This window comes from Antrostomus carolinensis, unplaced genomic scaffold, assembly GCF_000700745.2.
Source record: "Antrostomus carolinensis isolate BGI_N321 unplaced genomic scaffold, ASM70074v2 scaffold15919, whole genome shotgun sequence".
Taxonomy (NCBI): Eukaryota; Metazoa; Chordata; class Aves; order Caprimulgiformes; family Caprimulgidae; genus Antrostomus; species Antrostomus carolinensis.
This window is the reverse complement of record NW_010338003.1, coordinates 8,205-21,132: the sequence shown is the minus strand read 5'-3', so window position 1 is coordinate 21,132 and position 12,928 is coordinate 8,205. Positions and strand designations below refer to the sequence as shown.

The window sequence follows — 12,928 nt, the reverse complement described above, 5'->3', positions numbered from 1 at the left end:
GGAATGTTGAAGATTGACAGTTAATGAGCAACTCTAGGCAAAACCCATGGAATACACAGCGTTAGGATGAAACTGAGACACGAGCCCAGGCTCGTACACTCAAGCGCTACAGTGGATTTTAGTGAAATGCTCTGCCTTTCTGAATTAATGCAATATACCAGACTAAATGGCTTTACATTAGATACTTTAGAAACTGAGAGCTTACTTAAAAAAAGGAATTTTTTTCAGACTGGCATAGCACTTCCTGCATGGTTACTCTTACAGGAAAAAAAAAGGGCTGTAAAATAGCATTTGCTGCGCAAATAGGTTATGACAGAGACAGAAGGAAGGCATCGAAAAATCTATGCTACAAACGCACAGTTTGCCTATAGAAATTGCACCCACACAAGGACCACGTTGTCAGTGTAAGTGCATTTGCAAAGTGTTCCTGATGGATACCTGCCTTACCTCCCCTCAACCAACTGCGCACGGAGCCCCTGCTACCTCCCCCAGGCTGGTACCAAACATGAGCACCATCCATTCCGGAGCTGCTGCTGCTCTTTGCCTTCAAGACAACTGTAGAAAAAGGTAGAAATCCCAGACACTACAAATCTACTTGGATGGAAGGGGTTGCATCAGTGCAAGAGCAGCACTACTTTCTTCTTCCTTTTTTCTCCCTCCATTAGATCTGGTCATTTTTATTTGCAATTTCAAAGCCTTTCATCAGCTTTAAAATTCAGCTACAAGGGAAGAAAATGAGTAGACTTATTCTCTTAAGCCAATCCTACTTCTGATGGGCTTTATAGGAGTGAAGGTAAAAACTAAAGAGCTAAATGACACTTACTGCCATCTGCACCAGCAGTCTTATTTCTGAAATTCCTCCCTGCTATTTCAAGGCATTAAACAAATTCATTTATGATTGTGTGTATGGGTAAAGCCTTCCTTTATCAAACCATTAGGAAATAAGAAATTTGAGAAGGAAAATTTCACCTAAAAGGCAGATAAACACAGAAATTGGGAGAAATCCCAGAAAATACAACTACTCATCAGATTTGGTTGTCTCATGAAGCAGCACGTGTTTAGATGCACAGCCTGGAAAGGGCTGCTTTATCAGCCAAACTATGGCCTTACCTTTATGCTAAGTGTCATGGGATTGCAACAACAAGAAGTCACTATCTGGGACAGGGACTACAAGAATGATGCACAGGACACACAAAAGGGACTACAAGAATGACACATAAAAGCAGAAAAAGTGGGATTAAAACCAACCAAAAATTAGTCAGACATTTTAACCAGATGGTATTTCCTCTTCCTAGCAGTCTAATGTGCCAAAGCCAAGCACAAGCGCTATGACAGCAGATGGAAATCACACAGCTTTGTTTATGTTTGGGACCTACAGTAAAGAGAACCATGCAAGTTTGAGCAGAGAATAATTACCCAGATCCAAAGAAATAATGTGCTTTTTTGAAAATACCAGTCCACAATTGGGCAGGAGTTGCAGTCAATAAAAAACTCAAGACAATTCAGTAACAGGAAAACCCAGAAGTGTTCATTAAATCACATTCAGAATGGAAAGAGCTAGCTTCAGCCTCTTCTGCCACCTCCTCAAAGCTGTACCTGACCACAATGCATTTTATAACCTGTCAAACATTTTCTTCTCTTCAACAAAGTAATTTTACTTTTTTTTCCACTTCATCCAAACTAGTTTTTCGCTCTTCCAAGTAATATCAGTCCTTGGCCACCCCATGATCCATCACAAAACCCACTCAAGAAGGCTAGAGGATGACTTCATAATGTTTATTCTTCAAAACCAGACCTCAGGGCATCACAAACTGGAACTGGAGCTTTGTCTGCTTTAAAGACAAGCAACAAAAATTTCATCTTTCACTCAAGTAGTAATTCCATCTTATTGTGTTACCAGGCACGTTACTTTGTACCTTTTACTTGGCACCGTAAGGATTTGCCAGGAGTTTCTATTTTTCACAAAACTGCTCTTTTACTTAACCACATCAATTCTTACCTCCAGTTGTACTGCACCTCCAAAGAGGGAGGTTTAGGGAGACGAGAGAGGACACAGAGGCTCTGCAGCACACACACTGAAAGTCCACCTGCCTGTGGAGCACACACCAGCTCCGCTGCACCCCAACCTGCTATCACAGTTGGCAGCATCCGATATGAGGTTGCACAAAAGGGTAAGACACTTTCTTTTTTTGCAGGCATCTTAAACTTCTGACTCCCTATGAAGCCCTTCTATTTTCAAAACTCCTATCAGCCTCCTACTGAAAATAATTCAATAATAATCCTCTGCTTGCTTACATGCCCATACCAATAGCATCTGAACACATTAAATGAAGAGCACTCATTTGTGCTGCTGTAGCATTTTTCCTTTCAAAGTTCTCCAAACTCCAGTGACTAATGAATCAGGCAATATTTACCCAGTTGCCTGGAAAACAGATACATCTTTTTTAACAGCACAAAGTAACAAGTGAATCATCCACAGAGCCAACAACCTGGAACTCTCAGCTCCTATTAACATACCCCTGAACATGAGTCTCAAAATACTTGCTCATAAGAGAACTGATCTGGTCTAGTGGAAGGTGTCCCTGCTGATGGCAGGGGGGTTGGAACTGGATGGTCTTTAAGGTCCCTTGCAACCCAAACCATTCTATGATTCTATCATTCTACAATCTCTCTGGGACACTCTGAAGATTTACCAACCTGCAACGCTGTGCTCTACCCCTGTTGGCCTCAACTCAGAAATGAAGCACCAGGTATTACAGGAAGGAAGTAAACAAAAGGTAGCAGAGAGCACTCTGTTCAAACTGACAGCAACAAAAAGTAGCCATCACACAGAAGACTGCATTTTACCAGGCATTATTAATTCAATATTCTGTAATCTCTCACACCACTGTTCATTCAACATCAAACGCCTCAGCAAGGACTTCCTAATTAAAACATGGAAAGGCTAGAATAAAACATATTTTTGTCACATTGTTTGTGGGCCTTTTATTGACAATTGAAATAGCATACGTGGCTCTATACACAGTCAAACATGAAGCTATCTCAGCACATGGGAGCAAACACTGACCACTTCAATGCTGCAATCAGTTCTCATGCTGCCCCTTCAGTCTCTAGCAGGAGGCACCTATTTGCCTGCACACACCGATTGAAACCTCCCAAGAACGAGGACCTTATCTGCAATCCTGCACGCAGAGGCGTCCCTGGGTGCGCTGCGCTCAGCGTGGCACTTGATGCGAGCGAGCCTAACTGCACAGCAGAGGTAGGTACCTGGCACTTCCCAGCCTCACATCTCCTAAGCCCAGGCACTCTGGTGACCTCTGCTATCCTACCACAAAGTGACAAGCTAAGTGGCAGTCTCCTCTACTGCATATCAACTGTCTCAGCAAGAAACCAAGTATTTCCCCACATTATGCTGAAAAACTAACCTCTCTGGTCTCCCTGAGACCACTCAACCTGGAACTGAAAGCTCAAGTCTAACCTCTGTCTCAAACCACAGACTCAACAAAAGCCGAAGCCAGGGAAGGCAGTTTCCATGTAAGCCAGCAATTGAGGCAGCTCGCCTCCAGCCGCAAACCTGCACACTCCCCTCCGCCGTATGAAACACAGAACACACTGCCGAGGCTTAGCGATCCACGATTTCCAACAGCGGAGCAGTACGTTCCTGTTTTCTCCTGAAAATGAGGGGAAGAAAGGGAATGACAAGAAGCAAAAAAAGCACCACATATAAACAAAAAATAAAAATAAAAAGACTGCCATCATCACCACAGGGAAGCAGAGACACACACCACAACTCTGCATGTATGCCAGCCTTGCCAATGCTTGGATCTGAAGGCAGAGAAGTCCGCTACAGCGAGATGCGAAGAGCAAAGCCAAAATTCCCTGCTAAATATTGCTGCCAAACAAGCCATTTCTTGTCAATATTTGTAAAACAAATTGAGCCTGTGCTGTAAATATCCCTGCATCTGTGTGCTGTTTGTTTCAGCATGAAGACTTGCAAATAAGCTTCATAGCATGCTTGCACTGGGAGAATAGCTTGAGTTGCTCTGGTAGGACTCAGCTGCTCAGGCCCTACAACTGGCCCTTTGTGGCCGGTGACAGACAGCACTACTGCAGCCTCTCGCCTATTATCACTGCAATGAGCTGGGCAGCAGTTTGTAGTCACCTGCATATACACACACAAAAAAAAAGCAATAAGCAAAGGAAAAAAATCTTTTTAGGAAAAAAAAAATGTTTAAAAGTTACCTCAACACTATGAGATTGATTTCAGAATGCTTTAAAGATTTAACAAGCAAATCAGCCACAAATCTTGGTTCAGGCTCAAACTATTTGTTTGGTTTGGGGGGTTTTTTTGGGAGGGTTGTGGGGTTGTTTTAGGGGGATTTTTTGCATGCATCAAGACCTCCTTTGCCACAAGCTGGTCTTCCAGCTCACCTTGCCCCATGAGACAAATTCACAAACTCTCTTATGACATTCCTCTGCAGGAGGGAGGGATAGAAGAGACATCTCTGAGAAATACCCAGCTACAGTTGGACAGATCAACTATTTTTTCCAGGTTCTCCCCAAATGAGTGGTCTGAAAGGAAGCATTGCTCGACCCTGGAAGAGAGAATTACAGCTATTGCCATGTTACAGCACCCTGTCCACTGCCAGTCACTCAGCAAGTGGTCATCTGATTGTGATGTTACTGGCATAAAAGCAAGTTTTGGGAACCTACAAATCTGCTCCCCACATTTCCTAACCTCTTACAGCATGACCTTCACCAGGCTTCAATCTCTGGGAGTAACTCACCTCTCATTACAAATGGGAACCTTAACTATTTCCCCACCACAGTCAGAGGAAAGGCATGGCAAGCACCAAGCTTCCTATGAAACATACTAAAGCACTACCTGGAGGAGACCTTAAAATATATTTCTTGCAAGTAACTTCCCCAGCAAAGTTTAGTTTATATGACAACATCCAGAAAGGGAGAGCATATTAGGGTTTGATGAATTGAAGTTTACTATACAGCAAAACCAAACACCACATTTCCCTCCTCATCACTTAAAAACTCAGGAGCAGAGACTGATCCATTGAACTAAGTGCCAAAACTTCCCTGGATTTCAAATTGAAGTCCTAAACACTGAATCTTTCCTTTCCCAACCCAGAACTAAAATAAATCCTGGAGATGGTTATTTGCTTCATTGTATTACAGTAGCATTTTGAAGGGCCAGATTTTGAAGGGCCAGCCTCATCATTCCAGTAGATGTACACAGATCACACGCACACACAGTAAGCGCTAAGTCCCCCAACACAGATGTAGCCTACAACAAAGGGGAACCAGAAGACACAAAAAGGTGGAGTGCCTACTCCAGTGTCACAAATGGGGCTGATTAGAGACTAAAGTCAAGAAGCTGGCCCAGTATCCTATTTGGCAGCCATCGTTACTGACAACCAAAAATTGTTTATCAATGCTTTTGTTAGAAAAGGAGATAATATTTCAGAGGTATGTCAGATCTCCACGCAACCTTCTCTTTCTCAGGGTCAATACAATTTATTTGCTGGCTTTTCAGCAGGTGGGAACTGGTACAGGCTTCACTGACCTCCAAGGAGCAGCCCTGCTTTCTGCCAGTGAATTACTTGGAACACTGTCCTCATCAGTTGGGCAGAGCTGAAGGTGTCTGTGCATTTGGACAAGCCTAGCAGAATGCTAACAGAAAGCAGAAGCAGAGGACTCCATAGGAGATATACTTGCTTGGTGGCAGGGGGAAAGCAAGACAGGTTAACCACCAACAAAAGCATATTAACTTTGATTTACTAATGACTTATTCTAGGTCACCGTTTGATGGATGGAGATTGGTTTCAAAAGTATAATTTTAAGGGAGGCACATTATTTTCAGAGCTGACAGATTTCTGCACAGCGTACAATTTGTTCCTACTATGGCAAACCACCCAAACACACAGGCAGACAGCAGGTTGTACCTCTGCAGTGCAAGAAGGGGAATTTGCCACCTGCAGGCAAAGCTCTCAAAGATGCAGAGGTGCACTATGGTACACAAGCTAAAACCACAGGCCACGTGTTATTGAGCAGAACCACAGTGGAGGCTTTCACCATCTGCAAACCAGAAAGTACACACCTGTTGGTTCCTCCCTGCAACAAGCAACCACTTACAAAAAACAAGTTTCCCGCCTTCACCTTAAAAATTGCCATGAACCTATACAAGCACAGAGGAAGTTCTTTAGAGAAAGCACATTTTATTGAGAAACACAAATGGGTGGATGCTTCAAAGTGAAGCAAACAGCCCTACTGCTCGTGCAACATTTGCTGTCGGAGCAGAACTGCATTGCCCTCCAGCTGAGGCACATGTGGGATTCCTCTTTCCCCAGCTTGTGGGAAAGCCAGAACAGTCAGAGTTTTCATGCTGCGTGCCCCCCATGAAAGGCAATGCTAGCTGGGGTCTCCAGCTTCAGGCTGAGAAACACGCTGTCAGAGAAGTGACAACAGCCATAAGGAAAAAATTATTCCCCCCAATGGACCGAAGGAAGAGAGGATGGTAAGATGTAGGTTCCCCACAGCTATGAACAAACTGCACAGAATGATGTGAGTTCAGCTACAGGCAAAAAGTTTCAGAGCCATCAAAAAAGCTAAGTCACCAATAAAAGCCAAAAAGGGAGAGGGGGGAAAAAAAGGAGAAAAACAGCATGACACATACCCACAGTTTATCCAGCTTATAGTACCTCGTCCTTTCACCTCCTGGGCCACGCTGGACAGTAACCTGAGTGAGCTTTCCGCAGCAGCAGCTGGAAAACAAAATAATAGTAAAAATAAATCAACAGCATTATTACTCCACATAGAAAAACACAATGGTGCATTCCTTTGTTCTGAAACACTGGAAGAACATTTTGTGTAATTGGAAGAAACCAGTATGAGAGGGATCAGCAAAATCTTCTGTAAACTAGAAGGAATCCTGGCTGCAGCTGAAGTTGGGTGGCTCCTACCCTCCGCCCTCCCTTAAACAACACACTGAAATTCATACCTCTGGGCACACTCCTTGACCTACATTTAGGGAGCTATACTGTGTCCTCTCCTGTAAACTGGCTTCCATCCCAACACTGCCTTTTTCCTGTGGCTGGTCATTAACCAGTTTGCACCACTGCCTGCTAATTAGAGCAACTTCATTTAGAACCTTCATCAGCTGTAAGGGCAAGTCATTCAGCATCTCTGCCGGCCTCAATTCTATCCCTATCATAAACAGAAAATAACTCACTGTTATTCTTATAATAACCCTGGGAGATACCCAAACCAACAGTCATGAGGAGCTCAAAACCATTAGCAGAAAGCACCCAGGAACAGTTCTTTCAAGAACTGGCTGTATTATAAATATGCAGCTGAGATTTTTATAATGCCATGCCACATGTAGATTTTGGAAAACACTGTCATTCCAAAACAGTCTTATAAATGGTATTAAAAATAAGCACAGAAGAAAAATGGGACAAGAGCTCAGGAGAGAAAAATAGAGGTTCAAACAAGTATCAGTTCCCCCAAAAACCTAACAAACTGTTTCCTGCCTCAATAAGCAGAAAACAGAAACCCAAAGCCTCTTCCAGATCTATTTAACCTGCTGCTGCTCCACAACTACTTCAACTAATTGAATAAAAGAACAGCTATATCAGGTTAGACCGAATGCCTCTATAGACCAATAGCTTGTCTCCAACATTTGAAAGTGAAGCCTATATAGGTCAGAGTAGACAAGTAGAGCCAGCAAGTAGTGACAGTCCCCTCAATCTCTAAACCACCACAATTTTTACCTCAATGATCTCCTGAGCCAGAAACAGCTTATTTGCATTCAACAGCCTTTACTTGAGCCTGATGCCATCAGAGATGCCAGCCAACACACACCAGCACTCAACAAACTCTCCTACCACCCAGCACTGATAATATGCAACTGCCACCTCTCTGCAACACAGGGATGGAGCCACATGGAGGAATTCTTCTACTTAGAGTGGAACAGTTTGACAAAAACCCTTTGAAAAATAAGCATTCAGAATAGGACAGACTTCTCCCAGAAGACTCACTAGTTGAGCATCCCCAACAGGATACACAGCTAGTAGAGTGAACTAAACATCTCCTGTAAACGAGGACATCTCTTGAGACCAAGGAATTTTCTGCCCAAGATAGAAATACTAATCTAGTTTTGTTCAGCTAGAGAAGCAAAGCCTTTCCTCCAGCAGTACAATCAGCTGGCCAACATCTCATCACAGCTGGGGGATGTATATCTGGGATTAGAATTGTACCTCCAAATTCCTACCTCTTTTTTCCCCTTCTCTTTTTCTGGGTGACAGTTAGGCAAGAGATTTCTAATTGTGTAAGGATCACTGTTCTAGGAAGAAACATTAATCCCACAGTCAGCTCCGCATGCAGTGCTTTAGACTGCTAAAATCAACCAATTAAATAACAAAAACAGAAAAAAAAGAAATCTCCACAACACTGCTTTTGAACAATGCCCATAGGGCAACATTTATTTGATGAGTGTCAGAGCTGAAGAGTTCTGGTTGTGCTTCTAAAAATGAAAGCAATCACCACTTAAAATATTAAGCGTAAAAAGAAAATTTTCCCTTTAAAAACCTGAATAATACAGATGTCTTTTTTATCTAAAGTGTTCCTTTCAAAATCAAAAAGCGTTAGATACTCTTTTATGACTTTCACTTTGAACCTGTTACTACAAAAACATTTGGCCAAGTTCAAGCGCTCAAAGTTCCCCGCTACAGCAAAACACAAATATTTTTTAAAAATTAAGTCACACATATCATTTTAACTGTTTCAGAACACACATATGTTTAGGAAACAAAGTTAATTATCCCAGCACCTGCATATTTTTGTCTGCAAAATTCTCTGATATTGAGGGGGTGAAGGGAGGGAGGGGGTCACCACAACCTGCTCCAATTTGCAACACTGTAAACCCAGAGCACCTCTACCAATGTCATTGCATTTAACTGAGATAACACCTTTGCAATAGGTCAGAAAGAGAGGGCACAATCCCTAAACAAAGCATTACCTTGTATTGCTTGCCTGCAGAAAGGAAAAGGAATCAACAACAAAAACAATACAGCACTAAGGAAAGTCATCTTAGCGATACACTTTACATCCTGCTGTCCAATGACTTCCACATCCACAACAGCATTCTGCACTTCGTATGGAGCTTCAAGATTGTTTCTTGTGTCACACAAAACAACACACCAAAACAAACAAGGCAGCAAAGGAGAAAAGATACAGCACAATCAGAACAGAGCAAAAGGAAGGGCAAACAGACAGGAAAGAGCAAGAGTGAACAGCCAGAAAGGAAAGCCTGAATGAGAGAGCAAACAGCAGAGATTCAAGGGGACAGGTGGCACGACATGAAATGAGCTATTTCTCCCTTTTATGCAAGCAGCTCATTTTTTGGTTTTATATTTTGTTAATTAAAGTTGAAAGACTACCATGGGACACCCAAAGCTGTCAGAAGCAAAGATGGATTGATTTCAGTACTATAACTATTCATTAAGCCTTTCAGTGTCACCAGGAAATTGAAACTTGCAAACTACTGTGATAAACACACCAGAAGGCTCTGGTTGACAGCTATTACAAGCAGACAGTTTCAGAGACAAAGCCAGAATAAAGTACATTTTTGCCAATGTGACAGAGCAATGAGAAGACCAAATTAAGACAACTCCAATCGTGAAACATCAGGAGTCTCTCAGCTAGAACAAAGGACACTGGTTCTGAAGAAGCCCTTGTAGTCACATAAGGCAACACTGGACAGAGAGCAAGTCAGGGCGAAGTGCTTAGTCATCTGAGCATGTACACAGGTAACCAAACACGCACACCTTGCTGGGCACAAAGAGCTGTGACATCAAAAAGAGAAAAAAAAAAAAGGAAAAAAAAAAAAAAAGGATGACTTACCAGATTTGGAATAGAGCACTAGCACGTTATTCCGTGTCCTGAGAAGCTTTTTGAAATCCTTATGGTCACTAATTTTTTCTATGAGTGGAGACATCTTCAATGGGTACACAAACACTGGCAAGAATGCCTACAGAAACACAAAGCCAGAAACATTAGTTTCAGCTTCCATGCTGAGAAACAAAACACAATGACAAACTACTCTTGAAATTGCCTTGACCTTTTCCCACAATCTTGAGACATGCTGCCTTAAATAAACTATCATATTGATTTGACCAGCAAAAGCCAAAAAAAAAAAAAGGCAAGTCATACACATAGTTTATTGAAATTGGACCAGTACCACTCCCAGTAAGCGTCCTTAACTGGAAAGATGAGATAAACACAACATCAAGAAATATGGTTTTCATTAAGAAGCCATCCCCTTTAAAAGTTTGTTCCCTAGTCAGATAATCAGATAAAAATTCTTACGCAAATTTAATATACTGCAACAAGAGAAGCAACAAATTACCGCTTCGAGAGCACTCTTGTCCCTAGATCTCAGAATACTCTGCAAACTCAGTTGAGTACTTTGATATCCCACAGAAGACAGCGAGAGCCGTGAAATTAAAATAACTAATCCACACTGACACAGAGCAGATGAAGGAAATGAAAACAGAATTTGCAAGTAATTCAGCATCTGCATTACAGCACTAACCACAGCCCTCTCCTACCCAAAGTGGAACAGGGCTGGTGTTTCCCACTGGCTGTCCTGTACCTCACACACACACCAGTGCCTTTGCCACAAGATCAAATTTGGCTTCCACTGGCCACATGGAAGGCATGGCTTTTAACCTCTCTGCATCTCAGTTCTGTATCTATGCAAAGAATTTTGTTGTTGTTGTTGCATCTTTTAGCCTATTTAAATCATGACCGTTCCAGAACAAAGTCTGTCTTTTATCCCACCATAAAGTAAAACTCCTATCAAAATACAACCATAACCTTAACTGGGGCCTTCGCTATTCATTTGTAATGCAATAATCTTCAATAATAATAATAAAATAATAATAATCTTATCCATCATGCTATGCTGGATCCCTTCTGCACTGTACTAAATTCATACTAATGGTATGATTATGGGAAGCTAAGCTGGAGAAATTATCTAGTTTACATTCACCTTATAGTAAAACCTTAACACTTAATTGCCTGGCTAAAAGCTTCAGCTCATTTGCCTAACACACACAAGAGGTTCACCATTTTCTTAATTATAGAACTAATTTTGACCATGTCTCATTCCAGCTGGTTTGGAAAATGTGTCCAGGGTGGATGTGAAGAAGTAAGAGGCTGTTGCTCTTGCGTCCTGTATATTACAGATTGCAGCATTCAAAACAAGGCACTAAGCCAATCAAAGTCACAACACGCAGCCCCAGGCACTACACTTTTATTACAAATTCAGCTATTTGCAAACACCACGTCACTGAGGCACAGAAACAAAATCTGCACCTACAATGCATATTTTGTAAGTGCCAGTAGTCTCTACAGGTGGAAAGGGGAAGGGGAGTTTTGGAAAGCATGGGGTAGAGGGGAGAAGCTGAGCTGAAAAGGAGGTCATCCTCAAAACAACCCCAGGGCATGTTTGGGAATTTCGTTACCAGAAGATACACCTTCAACATAAAATATAAAGCACGACAGGCCACAGAGGCTTAGAGTGAATGAGTTATCCCACTCCACAGGCAGGATTCCCACCACTGAGCCCTGCTGACCAGATGGTCTAACTGTGAGAAGGGAAAAAGCACATTTGAAAGTCAGTCCCTACCTCCAGCATAAACGTCCTTGATGCTTTAATTCAAGCAACAGACTCGCATCCTTCTAAATCCAGATGTCCAGAGCTCAGCCTTCCTACTTCAGGCTGTTGCATGTGAATCATTTGTGTATTTTCTGAGATAAATACATGGTGTTGCCAATCAAAGTAGACAAATATAGTTGTGCTAAGTGAGGTGACACAGACATGCAAATTCCTGCTCAAAACTCATCACAATCAGAGGCTGTACAGGAGGGATTAATCTAGCATTGATTTAGGATTAGAGAGATCTGCTCATAAGTATTCTTTTTTTTTACTTTTTCCTTCAGCTTAATTTTTTTTAACTATCCAAGTGTCTTAAAGTTTTATTTATGTCTTGAGTTATAGGAGGCTAAACCTAAACTTCACTGAAACTAAGGCTGAATACAGCAGGAAAAAGAAAAACTACAGGTTACTTCTTTTAGAAGCTTTCTTTGTTTAGAAAACTGGACTCAAATAAGGATATTCTAGTCTATGAACTCACTGCCAGAAAGAAAGAATTGGACTAAAAAAGCCACAAGGCCACGTTCAACGTGACACCAAGTGGGATTAAGGACTTTGTTTAAAGCATCTGTACAGTTTTAGACATGCTTCCAAACTCTTGGTATTTCATGTCTTGCCTGGATGGAAAGGCTATGTTTAGCCAATTTCAGTGCTTTTAAAAAAAAAAAAATTATTATTATAATGGCAGAGCTATAAAGCTCTTGAAAAACTGGATTCTGGAAACAGTGACAGCTTCAGCTCCTGCCTTGTCAGTGTTGCTGCTAACAGAAAATTCACTGCACCAGTGGAACAGCAGGCACTTGGAGGGAGAAGCACGTCGCATTGCACACATCCACTGCTACTTTGCCCAATTCCTCTCCAGGTATCAAATCAACATATTTTACTCATTTTCCTCCAGTTTTACTACAGCACCTCTCTCCGATCCTATGGTTTAGACCAAAACCCACTGGGAAAGGCATTGTGCATACAAGCGCACCAGTCAGCCCTGCCAAATAAATCATCATCTCCCTTTAATTAAGATTAATGTTGCAGCCTTTCCTGGTTATAAAACCCAAAAGGTCCAAGCTGAAAACATCAAGTTGGACAGAAACACCCTGCCTGCACACCTAAGGCAGCTGCTGCAATACTGGGAGGTTATCACCTGAGCTGAAAGCTTCACCACCTCACAGTACGCATTTGCAAACTGGTGAGAATTAA

The 12,928-nt window shown here is 42.0% G+C and overlaps 1 protein-coding gene across 1 annotated transcript in view; it reads right to left on the bottom strand.

Annotated features, from left to right (window-relative positions):
• Nucleotides 1-10,042, bottom strand: part of PDIA5 (protein disulfide isomerase family A member 5) — a gene marked incomplete at both ends in the record, with an annotated part of 39,075 nt that extends 29,033 nt beyond the window's left edge. Inside the window, 2 exons of the mRNA XM_010175368.1 lie at nucleotides 6,689-6,776; nucleotides 9,916-10,042. Coding sequence (XP_010173670.1) covers nucleotides 6,689-6,776; nucleotides 9,916-10,042 — 215 coding nt within the window. The remainder of the gene's footprint in view (nucleotides 1-6,688; nucleotides 6,777-9,915) is intronic.
• Between the last annotated feature and the right edge of the window lie 2,886 nt (nucleotides 10,043-12,928).